The 12,358-nt window shown below is 48.2% G+C and overlaps 1 protein-coding gene across 3 annotated transcripts; it reads right to left on the bottom strand.

Moving 5' to 3' along the window:
• Positions 1-4,361: 4,361 nt before the first annotated feature.
• On the bottom strand, positions 4,362-11,368 carry IL22RA1 (interleukin 22 receptor subunit alpha 1). 3 transcript variants are annotated; one of them, XM_064635072.1, is made up of 8 exons: positions 11,150-11,368; positions 10,353-10,483; positions 8,678-8,810; positions 8,180-8,361; positions 6,789-6,973; positions 6,206-6,341; positions 5,882-6,003; positions 4,362-5,433 (listed from the first exon to the last, which is right to left on the bottom strand). In XM_064635072.1, the coding sequence occupies exons 2-8, from the start codon at positions 10,456-10,458 to the stop codon at positions 4,456-4,458; spliced, it is 1,842 nt and encodes a 613-aa protein (XP_064491142.1). In that variant the 5' UTR covers positions 10,459-10,483; positions 11,150-11,368; the 3' UTR covers positions 4,362-4,455. The 3 variants fall into 3 exon arrangements, with proteins under 3 accessions (XP_064491142.1, XP_064491143.1, XP_064491144.1); XM_064635073.1 differs by lacking the exon at positions 10,353-10,483 and having other exon boundaries at positions 11,150-11,361; XM_064635074.1 differs by lacking the exons at positions 10,353-10,483; positions 11,150-11,368 and adding an exon at positions 9,175-10,266.
• Positions 11,369-12,358: the final 990 nt, after the last annotated feature.

The raw sequence follows: 12,358 nt of genomic DNA on the forward strand, positions 1-12,358 counted from the left end.
CTCGTGCCCTGCCCTCCCCGGGACAATGGGGAGCCCCTGCGTGGTCACTGCAGTGCCAAGGGCTCCCAAACTCCCTCTAAACCAGGCCAATTATTGCCTTTGCCAAAGGCTGGAAGGGAAGGCAGGTGCCTCCAAAATCCACAGGGGTGGATTATCCTCTGCTCTTTTAGGATAGAGGCTCACAAAGCACCTGAACTGAATGATGAGTATTTTAACCCCCTCCAGGGATCTCCCTGGGGTTAACCTTGCCACTGCTGTCTAAGAGAGTGAAATTATTGGCTTTGGCATCTCTTTAGTGAATGGCAACTCCAGGCAAATCTTGTCAGTGTATAATTAGACCAGGAGCTACAGCAGCTCTTATGTTTTGGTCAGCTGTGACTGGTTTACTTCCCTTTTTACAGGCAGATGAAGCCTTGGTGCCCCAGTGGAGGGTGAGTTTGGGTATCCAGCTCCCCATGGTGGTGTCTGAGAGTTTGGGGTCACAGAACAGAGTGCTGTTTTTCCATTTATTTGAGATGATCTTGCAATTCCAGCACTCAGGATAAACCCTTCCCAGCAAGGTGAGAGGCAGGAGATATTTTTTTGTGATGTCAGAGGCCTTATGGAAATGAACTCCCCCATCAAATCTGGCCCAGGTTGAGTCACCCTGCCCAGATCAGTAGGATCCATTTCTAAGAACCTTGTTTGCTTCACCAGCCAAAGAAGAAACTCAGGATCAGCATTAGAACTACAGGGACTTCCAGGTGGGAAGGTTATTTGGTGGCTGTGTTTCAGACATTCCTGAGAAAGCAACAAACAGGAACAACTGGGCAGGCAGGCCTGAATGTGCTTTGGTATGAGCTGAGCTGTCAAAGGGAAAGAACATTATTCTTCCATTGGTTTTGGACAGTTCCATGACTATTCTAGTGCTTTCCTGAATTTTATATTATGAGAAGTAATGGGTAGTTATTTGTTTATTCTACTTAATATTAATAACTTCATTCATCTTTGTCACATCAACACTTATATGCTTTAAGACGAATCTTATGCTCTCCTCATATGAAGGCTGACCACTTTTTCACCTTTTTCTTGCAAAAACATCTAATAATCATGTCTCACAGCTCTCATTATCTCGGACTGAGGAGAAAGAAGATATACATGGACATTTTAAATGCTCTGCAGTATGAGGCCACTGCTCAGCACTGAGATCCAGCTGCTGCAGTCCTGCTGCACCACTGCCCCATCACTGACAGCAATGCTGGCAGGCCAGAACTAAGACAAAAAATCTATTTTATGTAGATACATTTATAGAGAGGAGCAGGCACTGATCCCTTGTCCCTGGTGACCAGTGACAGGACCCAGGGAACGCCTGGAGCTGTGTCAGGGCAGGCTCAGGTTGGATCTCAGGAAAAGGTTCTTCCCCCAGAGGCTGGTTGGGCACTGCCCAGGCTCCCCAGGGCAGTGGGCACAGCCCCAAGGCTGCCAGAGCTCCAGGAGGGTTTGGAAACACTCTCAGGGACAGAGTGGGATTGTTGGGGTGTCTGTGCAGGGTCAGGGGTAGGACTGGATGATCCTTGTGGGTCCCTTCCAGCTCAGCATATTCTGTGACTCTATGAACTCTGCTTCATTCTGCCTCCAGAATTTGGAGCTTTCATTTGTCCCTTGAGTTAAGATTTTCCTCAGAGGACTTGTTATAAAACCATCAGTGACTTTTCCATGGTGTTCAAGCAGGGAGGGCACATTCCAAGGCTGAAATAAGGAACAGGGAGGGAGGGAGAACAGGAGCCTCAGCCCGCAGCTCGTTCATCCCCGGGGCAAGGATCCCTGCTAGCTTTGAGCAGGGCTGCTGGCCTGGGAGGGAGGGAGTGACAGCTCCCAGATTTAGCTGGGAAGACAAAGAGCAGTGCTTTGCTCCGGGGTTGCAGCTGCCACCTGCCACTCTGATGTCCCTGGGACAACTGGGACTGCCACGCTCCCCTGTCATCGCCGGGACATCTGCCTGGCCAGACCCACGGGCTTCGTGGCAGGGCACTCCCATGGTTGTTATCTGCAGCTATCAGAACTGTTATCTGGGAAAGCCAGGATAGCTGAGGAGCAGCGTGTTGCTGGGCACAGGTGGCTGGCATGGGATGACCTTCGAAACAGTGTTGAAATCCTGCTGTTTAATCTGAATATGTTCATGCACAGGAGACAGAGATAACAAGGTCCTGGAGCAGCTGTTTGACACAAACAAGGGCATCAGCTTGGTTCTGAACAGCAGGGAAGCTGAAGGCAGTGAGGTCAGCACAGGTTGATGAGGGATGGATGACACATTCCTTGTGCAGCTCCAATAAAGTTCAATAACGTCAACACCTCTTTCCAAGATTTTCTGGAGAGAAACAGTTTTAGAAGGGTTGATCTTCCTGTAAAACTGGAGAGGTGACTCATGAGACAAGAACCAATGTCCTTCTGCTTAGAAGATCAAGGCCTAAAAGATAAACATTGACTAAGCCATGGTGAGAGCAGGAAATCGGGAATATTGGAGTCAGTCACCTGCCTGGGACATGGCTCAGAGCCTCCCTCCTGCCTGGGATCCCTGACCATCCCAGCTGCTGCTGGTAAGGGTGGAACAGGCAGGATGGGAGGGGGCTGGAATCATTCCTGCCATACACAGCCTTTCTGTGCAGAGGCAATGTAGCCTTGAAGGTCTTTAAGGTTCCTGAGGGAGAGATGGATGTCCCAGCTCTGGGACACTTTGCATCTTTAGGAACCTACAGACATTCTAAAGACCCATTCCTAGACTCTCTGCACCTCAGTTTCCATCTCCCCTTCTCCAAGATGATACATGTATTACAGTCTGGACATGGCCAGACCCTGTGGCAGGGGGTCTGCAGATGGAATTGAAAAGGCTTTTAAAATAGAAAATAATGGATTTTTTAACAGCATCTTCAAATGCTCTCCCAAGGCCCCTCTTCCTTCCACACGAGGCTGCCCATACTGATCCTGTGCTGGGGGATTATGTTTCACAACACAAGCCAAAATGTTGACATTGTGGCATTTGATTATTCCCTGAGCAGTGTGGCTGGGAATGTTGTTGACACAAGATATGCAGCCCACAGGCAACTCTGAATAAGGTAATTGGCATCACTGGCTTTAAAAGCCTCTCCAGGGGGTCTTTAGTAGGGAAAAATATTATCCCTGGGGTCTCACACTCCTTGGAATCAGCACAGCTGGGCTGCTGCAGCTCCTGTAGCTGCAGAGTTTCTCTGTGTGTTGGTGTTTTGGGGCACAAAGCACGTGACAGAGATCAAAGGACATTCCACAAACCCTTTGGGACTGAACGGTATGAAGAGGGGTGAGGAGTGGAAATGTCCCTCTGGTCTCCACCCAAACCCTGCACATATTTAAACCTTTCAAACCCTGTGCCATGACAGCTCTTCACCACACCTGGACCTTTTGGCCTCACACAACATGGCCACGGTGCTTTGTCAGTTGTTGCTGCTGCAGTTCAGAGCTGAATCTTTGCCTGGAAAGTTTCTAACACTAGTCCTTTAATCCTGGTTTGAATCATGAAAAATCTTTACTTCACAAGGCCTTGGTTGATTTGCAAAATCACCCCAAAGCAAGAGGAGTTCAGCCTTTAGCTTCAGTTTCCCTGGAGTGAGAAAACACCCAAGTGCACTTAGAGTGAGAACAGCTGAGTTTTGCCTCTGGTCAGCCTTTGGCTCTTTGAGCAAATACTTCCCCATACCATTCAAGCCTTGCTTATTCCTATAAATGGTTTCAGTTCTCCCCTAAAACTGATGTCATCACGCACATTTTTTTCACCACAGCAGTGGGAATCAACAGGCTGAACTCTGCCTTCCTCTGAATGAAAAATAATTTCCTCCCCTGTCCCCTGAACAAGTAGGATTTAGATTGCCTTTTGTGACTGTGCAAGTGCTAAAGGCTTTAAAGAGCACAGCAGGACAAGGACATGTTTCACAGAAGTGCTGCATCAGGAGCTGTTACCCAGTTCAGTGACTAAGTCCATTGCAGGGAAGTAGCCTACTGTTTTCCAAGAATCATATATCCACCAATCTCTGTTTGATTCTTTTACTGTACCATGGTACATTTCATTCTTTTAGGTTTGCATCCCTGAATTTCTTCAAAGGGTGGATATGTCTTGGACCTGGATCTTTGGTGTTGGTAAAGGGCAAAGGCAGTTTCTGTTGTAAATTTTCAGTAAACTGAATCTGGAATTTGAACCTGAATCTTAACTCAGCTTTTAAAGTAGTCCAACTCATAATAAGTTTGAAGAATGTGCAAGAAATAAGTGAAAAGACACAATATTGCAGTGACCCAAGAAGTAATTATGTCAGTAAAGGTACCAATCTCTGTGGTGGGACAGTCTGACAACCCTGTGCTGTGTCAATCCATCCAGGATTAGCTGTTTTTATTGCATTGCTTCCGTTTCATGCAAGAAAACATAATCTGGATTTTAACATCGTTGTCATCCTAACAAAATGATGTGTTCCCATCCTCATCCCCCTGTAGTTTTAACTCCAAATCCTTGAAGAACATAGTGAGAGCAGTGCCACTGCCCCGGCCTGGGACAGTGTCTGTGCAGCTCAGCCCCTTTGCTGCCGGGAACATTTCCACGTCTGGAGTCTCTGGGAGCTGCATTTGCTTTGCAGGATGTGGGAATGGCTCTGGCAACATCCACTGCTCCGTGTTGTCCTCCCCAGGGGAGTGGTTCCCAGTCCGGACGGAGGAGAGGAGGGGTGCTGACAGTTCCTCCCCTGGAGCACAGTCAGTGCCAGCGTTCCCTGCAGGCAGGAGCAGTGGCAGTCCTGCTGCCTGTTGTCTGTAGCATCCTCCTTGTTTCAGCAAAGACAGGGACAACTGGGGTACACTCTCCGGAGTTTCCACCCTGTCACTCTGCAGCAGCAGCTGCGTTTGCCCAGGGCTCCCCTGGAAGGGCACTGGCTCTGCTCTGCCCCTGCTCCCCCACAACGCCACCTTTGGCTGCTGTTCTTTGTAATTCCAGCTCTTTCCCAGCACCTGGGTCGTGAGCTTTCCATCAGCAAAACGACCCGGAGAGATTTCCTTCAGCGTTTGGTCTGGCTGCAAATTCTTGTACCCGTGGTCGGTGCCTTCGCCGCACAGCCCGTAGGTCAGGGGCAGGGTTTGGGGGGATGTGGCAGCGGGAATGCTTTGCTGGGCCTTTTGAGGAGCGTAACCAGTCGGAGCCGCAATTTCCTTGCAGGACGGCTGAGGGGGCAGCTGGAATGTTGGCACCTCTGCCTGTTGCTGGTAGCCACTTTCGGGGGGGCAGGAAGGCTGTGGTGGCTCCAGTGCTCGGTCCAGTTGTTGGCTGATCTGTGGCAGCGGCACTTCAGAGGTGAAAAGGGAAGGTTTGGATAAACTAATGGGCTTTATGATGTGCTCCACTGTCAGTGTGAGAGGCTGGAACGATGAAATCCCTCTGAAGTCCTGTTGGAGTAGACAAACAAGCAGGAGTTATTAACAAGAAGCTGTAACCTTGAAGGTTTGCTTTTGGTTCTTTAAAATTTTCCTTGGAGAAGTGTCAGTAAGAGCCAGTAACAACCACCAGGGATCTGCTCTGCTGACAGAACTCCTTTTTTCCTGGGGAATGAGCCCTCACAGGAATACAGACAGCTCTCACTGTGTATCAACTGTGCAATCCTAAAACACGAGGAAGGAAAACTCCTCCTTTAATTTATGCACAGTGTGGAAATAACCTTTTATTTTATTATTATACTTTATTATCCCTTAAGCTCACCTCACGTGAAGACCCAGCACTCAGTGTGGGAGGTGAAGGATAGGTGAGAATCCCTGATCTTTCAGGTCCCTCCCAGCCCAAGCTATTCTGGGATTTTATGACCTTAAAGCTCTGCTGCAGGGGCTGATGGACACTCACCAGAGCCATGGGCTGGGCACTGTGTTGTTTGACATATTTGTAGATCACGTAACCAGTGGCAGCAAACACCAGCCCAGCACAGAATCCCAGGGCCACCAGACTGTAGAGAACCCACGTCTTGTCTGGTTAGTGGGGAAGAGAACAAGTGGAAAGAGGGTTGGATTAGAAAAGCTGCACCAGATCAGCTAAATGGTGTTATAGGTTTCGTCTCATAGCACTTAATTGTTAAATTATTTAAGTTGGTGTTCCTTGATGAAAATCAGTGTATTTTGTGTATCCAGCATCCTGGATGGACTTTTCAATCAGCAGAGTGAACAGCCTCACCTTCTAGTGTTTTAACCCAAAACACTTGAGATTTGCTGCTTTTCTGGAGGAGATACATATAAACTGTTCCATTATATTCCGTGTCTGGGTCCAAGTCGGAAACTTCAAATTCTTTGTTGTGCTCATTCTTTGTCCGCTGTTTGAAAACAAAGGTAAAATCTGTGTTTTAGAAAGATTCAATGCTACATTTTCTTCAAATCAGATTGCAAAATTCAGCATAAAATATTATTTTACTTGATAAGGTGTTTTAGTGCTATAATTATTCTGTACGTATGGAATTTTAAATATTTACACCACTTTGCTTTCTGTTGTTGCTCTTTTTAATTGTGCATTTCAGTTTCTCGAGACTTGAGCTAATTAAGTCATCTTTTTAGTCACAGTACCCTCAGAAACTCCAGTTTCTTTTCCAGAATTTAAGAGGAATGCTTAAAGTTCCCATTGTCTGCTGAGAGTCAAAGACTCCGAGACTTTCCCTGTCCCATCAGAAATCCCCTCCATCGTGTGTAAGCTCTGAGATCCTTCTCCATCTTACCCAAAATGTGATTTACAGAATCACAGGCCAGTGCCTGAGGTTGTGCTTTACCTGCTGATGTGTCCTTTGGTTGAATATTGTCAGGTGATAACCAACAGCCCCAAATTTGCTGTAAATGTCCTCCACAGTGAGCTGCTGGTTGTCCTCCCCCCTCAGGGGAGTGTAGGGGGGCCGGATGAGAAACTTTATGGACCGTACCTGGGGAATGTACTCCACTTGTGGGGCTCCTATAACAGCTGGGAAAGACACAACAGGCACTGTCAGCTGGGAAGGGTAAAGCTGATAATTGTCAGATCATCTTAAATACACCACACTCCCCCCCAGACTCACTGGAATTATTCCTTCTGCTCGTGCACAACAAGGGTTTGAGCTGTATGAGCATGGGAAAAGTCAGGCAACTGGAGACACAGGTGCTGTGGGGTTCTGCCACACTCAGCCAGTGTTTGTTCCTAGGAGTTCTTGCCCCAGGCTTTTCCTTAGGACCCTGTTCTCAGTGATTCCACGTTGCTTCCCTGTCCCTCCCAGGGACATCCTCCCCCATGTGTGTGATGGTGTGAAATCCCACCACAGGGCACTCAGACAAGACTCCTATTCCCAACCTATGCCAGATTTTAGAGTAGTTCAGGTCTTTTGTGTCTACACTTATCCCTAGTGACAGGCACACGTTACACCCAGCACTAAACAGAGGTTTAACCCCAGCTCTAGCAGCAGCTCTAAGAGCAGCAGTGGGATTCCTTCATGGACCTGTAGTTTGGAAACATGAAGCTGCAAAGAGCAGCTCTGGGAGGTAGGATCACCTCATGTCTGATGCCCACACTGCAATGACAGTGAGTGTTTAATGACCAAAGCAGCCTGTGGCTCTTTTGGTGCAAAGATCTGAAGGCTCTTCACAATCATTGACTGGCACCTTGAATTATTCTGGGTGAATATGCAGTGGGAAGAGTTTAGTCACAGAACCAATAATGCTTCCAAAGGCTGTGCTGTGTGTCTGTAGGAGGGCTCACTTAAGGGTTGGGAACATGAAGTATCCATGGGGCTGGATGCTTATCCCAATTTTCAGGAGCTCACATTTCACAGCTCCTGGGACTTTATTACTGGCTGTCCTTGGGTTGTGTCTTACTAATTTCCTTCTGCCTCTCATCAGCCTTAATAGCAGCTCTTCCTTCAAGGGCACAGAGTCATGTGGTCAGAGACTCACAGAATCAGAGACACCTGGCTTTTCCTTTTCCCCTGTAGTCCCACTTTGATGTTGGATCAAATGAGCCCATTTGCTCATTTGCCTCCTTGCCCCGACACCAAACCTTCAGGCCTTCTCTCCCTCCCTTAGCAAGCACAGGAGCCCTCCAACACTGAAATCAGGGGAGGTGCTGCCCTAAACACCAGTGAGAGCAGGGCTGGCTCCCCAGCAAGTGGGATTTGGGGGCTTTGGGCTGGGTACTTACTCTCTTTCCTGGGCTCAAACCTCTCAGAGCGCACCCAGCCGGAGGAGCAGCCGCTCCGGCCCGTCGCCCTCACCCGGGCGTAGTAATGCTCTGTGAAGTTCTCTGTCTCACCAGTGAGGTTGCAGAAGTGCTGGGTGATACTCTGGCACTCGGCCTTGGGGAGCCAGGATTTTTCTCCATACCTGAGTTTAAAAAAAAAAAAACCAAACCAAGAAGCTTTTAGTTTGTTTGGTAGGACATGACCGGAGGAATAGAGGAGGAAGTTGCTAAAGGCAAAGAGTAGCTCAGTAAGGGAGTGAAGTTGGCAACCCAAGCTGTAAAATATTTGCCCAACTGAGCATCGTGTACCACTTTGAATAATCCTGTCCTTCACTGAGCTCTTCTCCAAGCAGAGCCATTTCCTTAACAGTAAAACAGCAAAACCAGCTTTTGTTTGCTGGCCCTTCTCTCTCTCCCTAAAAACAGCACAACTCCCAGAAAGAAGCAAACTTCACATACTGTTTGTACTGGACCTCAAATACAGTGCCAGGGGGGATATCTGCTTCTGTTTCCCAGGTCAGGATGTTCTCAAAGTTCGTGGAAGAAAACACTGCACGTTTCAGACATGGTGATCTCCCTGTACTCACAATACCTGGAGGAGCAAAGAAACTGGTATTAAAAAGCATATTCTGGCATCTCAGCCCTCAGATGAACGTGGGTCTGGTGCTGTTTAGTGAACAGAAATATCAGGGATGCCACTTCCTGATATTCTGCTAGAGCTGGGCTGCAAAGCAGAAGCTTGAGCAGAACAAGACTTCAAACCCTGCACACATCACCATATATACACCTTGCAGGTTGTTGACTCATCCCAAAGAAATGTAAGGCAGGAAGTTACACAGAAAGGCCTCAAAAACTCAAGCCAGAGAGAGAATCCTTGAATTTCTTGTCAAGTTTCTTTTAAAGCAGTTAAAACAAAACCGGTAAAATAAGAATAATGGTAAAATAAGAATAATAACCTGTTTTCAAGACCAGAATCATGTCTATGAATGGCTCTGCTTTCTGCCCCTACTCAGGGAAGTGGCCTGCAGAGCTCAGTTTCACATCCCTGAAGATGTGGCTGCTGTTGACCTCTCCTGCTCCGTGTTTTATTGGGTTGATCTGTGGAGTGACACGCAGGGACCCGATGTCCGGACTCTGATCTGGGTGTGCCAGGCTGAAAGCAAACAACTCACCCAGCTCCCTGCTTCCCAAGCCCTGCTCCTCTGCCCCACAGAGGGTGGGCTCTGGCTTTGCTGAGCAGGGATGTCACCTGTCCCTGACAAACGTGGCCCTGTAGAGCAGGACACAACCATAGTCCCTCTGAGCAGGTGCTGCAGAAATGTCCTACAGACTTTTGTCTCCTGCCGTGAGAATAAACACTGCAAAATTTCCCAAGGCTGAGTCACAAGGTTCTAAATTGCAGGGCAACCTTCAGGACTTGTAAGCTCCGTAAATTCAATTTATAGACAGATCCTCAAAGGTAGATCATTTATACATTACTCAATGCAGTTTGTGGTGTTGATAAACACCTGGAACATGGGTGGGCTTCAGCCTGTGCTTGCTGAGAGTGATCAGTCCCACCATGGTGCTCAAAATGAATGAGATCCCTTGTTAGAGAAGGGGGTGAGCAAGTGAAAGTAGGGAGGGAAAACTGAGGGCAGCATGGGGGTGACTTGGACAAGATCCCATTGAGCAGCTGTGGAGGAGCAGAGGCTAAATCACATCCAGATCCTGCTCCAAGCTTTCCCTCCTGCTGCCTCCCTGGAGCAGAGCTGAGTGCCAGCAGCTAAACCAGCTGGCTGCAGGGGAGGACAGCCAGGCAGAAAGGCACAGATCCATCCTCAGGGCTGTGTGTGGCATTTGGGCAGGGAAATGACACAGGAATGGACTGAAATCTAGTCCAGCTTTTGCCCAGATTTCAACACCTGCCTCTGCTCGCTCAAGGCTCAGCACCCCTGTCCTGTAGGAAGGGGGTGGGTGGGTTTCCCTATCTGAGCACATTGAAAACTGAGTCACCAATATCCTGATCGTATCAGGAGTAGGAAATCTCTGTCTTCCCACATTTATCCACACTAAAACAGTTATGCAAAGCAGTGTAACACAAACACAGTCAAGTGTGGGCAGGGGAAAACCAGGATATTTCACAGTGACAGACCTTCTGTTCTAGGAGTTTCTGAAGGCGCCTTCCCTGCGATGTAGGAGCACAGACAGGAGCAGACAATGACAAGCTGGAGTTTGGAAACAGCAAGTTTATCCTTCATTATCCCAGGAGTGAGTTTGCCATATCTGGAGTAGGATTAAATGGCTTTTAGAGGGTAGATTTAGATTAGATATAAGGGAGAAATCCTTCCCTGTGAGGGTGGGGAGGCCCTGGCACAGGTTGCCCAGAGAAGCTGTGGCTGCCCCATCCCTGGAAGTGTCCAAGGCCAGATTGGATGGAGCTCTGAGCAACCTGGGTTAGTGGAAGGTGTCCCTGTCCATGACAGGGGGTGGAATTGGATGTTCTTCAATGTCCCTTCCTACCCAAACCACTGTGTGATGATTCTGTGATTTTCAGATTACATTATTTGTTTGTACCTCTTTTAAAACCAGGGTTATTTGTTCATTTGTGTCTCTGCTTGAGACACAAGGAGACTGATCCAAAGCCCACTGAAATCAAGGAATATCCTTTAATCCTGTAGGATTTGGGCTGTAACACACCAGTGGCAAATGCTTTGAAGTGAAAGAATCTTTTTGCCTCCCTACTAATCCTTCAAGCACTGAGCACCTCAACCCACATGGGAATTATAAAAAGGAGAGAACAACATGGAAAACAAGTTTTATGCAACCTCAGACAACAGCTCGCTCTCTAGGTGTTAATTCAGTAAACATGATAGAAGTATGTCCCATACTACAGGATCAAGCAGAAACACCCCAATTAGTGACAGGAAAGAAGGAGAAGTCAGGACTTACCGACCACTGCAAACCCAGCCAGGACGAGCAGGAATCGCTTCATGAATCCCTGGGCAGGCTGGGCTGGGAGGGCAGGCGGCTGATCCTGCGTGCAGGTGAATCACCTTTCATGAGAGGTAAATTCTCCCTTGTGAGGCCAGGCTGGATTTGTTGCTCAGTAACAGGCTGCAGAGCTCCTATCCCGCCTCCCCTGGGAGCTGAGCTCACCAGCCCCGAGCCGTGCGCATGTGTGAGGGAGCGCGGGAGCCACCACAGGAGCACCTCTCCCCACCTGACTGTACAGAGGTGCACGAGCCAGAGGCTCAGAAAGTCCCTCAAATCTTGAAAAAGAGCCAAGTACCTTTTTGCTGAGAGCTTCCTGCCCGAAAGCCCTCCCTGAGGTTTCTGGGGTTTGAGCCTGGCTTTTCTGGTCGGGCGACTCGGGCTTGTTGAAACTCTAGAAATTAAAACTTTGTGCTGGTGCACCTGGTTGGCTTTAATGCCTGCTGCAAGTAATACACCTATTTCCTCGAGAAAAACCCTTGAATACTTACTCAAAGTGAAAGTCAGCCAGATCACTTTGTTTTTACACTCTTCACACTGACCTTGGATGGGAACCAAATGACCAGCACGTGCCCTGCTGCAGCCTTGGCAGCTCCTCAGCTCTGCCCTGCTCTGCCCTGCCAGGTGGGTGCAGAAGTTCTCTCACCTGACATAGGAAGGAGGTAGAAAGGAGGTGGCCTTTCCACAGGAGGAGCACATGCTTTGTGCAGGGGCCACTGTAGACCTACAGTTTATTTTTGTGTCTGTTTACAATTTAAGGCTCTGTTCTTACCCTGAATGCCTGGTGGTAAGAACTGGGAGTTTGTGAGATATAGTTCCTTTTCCATAGCCTGCTCAGTTATTTAAGGTGTTATTAAATTACATGTTCAGGTTTTTCTCAGAAGAGAAAACTGAAATCTCCAGGAGATGCAGGTTTAGAACCACCAGGTGCATAGAACACTTGAGAACTGGTACCTCTGCATGCTGCTTATTTTACCCAAGATATCCCAAGAGGAGAAGGCTTCACACATGCAGCCTGTATTTGAGGCTTAGGACGCTCCCTGAGCCACTGCTTTTGACTGTTTATAGTGTGGCTATTCCTTTTTCAAAACTGGATTACCTCTGTGGCTCATTCCTCTGCTTTATCTCATCCCCTCTTCACAGCTGGGGCTCCTGTCCTCAGCCCTC

This window comes from Pseudopipra pipra, chromosome 24, assembly GCF_036250125.1.
Source record: "Pseudopipra pipra isolate bDixPip1 chromosome 24, bDixPip1.hap1, whole genome shotgun sequence".
In the NCBI taxonomy this organism is placed as follows: domain Eukaryota; kingdom Metazoa; phylum Chordata; class Aves; order Passeriformes; family Pipridae; genus Pseudopipra; species Pseudopipra pipra.

Coding starts and splice junctions, on each gene's coding strand:
- IL22RA1 (XM_064635072.1), bottom strand. CDS start 10,458: ATGAAGGATAAACTTGCTGTTTCCAAACTCCAGCTTGTCATTGTCTGC. Junction 8,811..10,352: donor AGAAACTCCTAGAACAGAAG/GTCTGTCACTGT, acceptor TTGCTCCTCCAG/GTATTGTGAGTACAGGGAGA. Junction 5,434..5,881: donor GTGCCCAGCCCATGGCTCTG/GTGAGTGTCCAT, acceptor CTACTCCAACAG/GACTTCAGAGGGATTTCATC.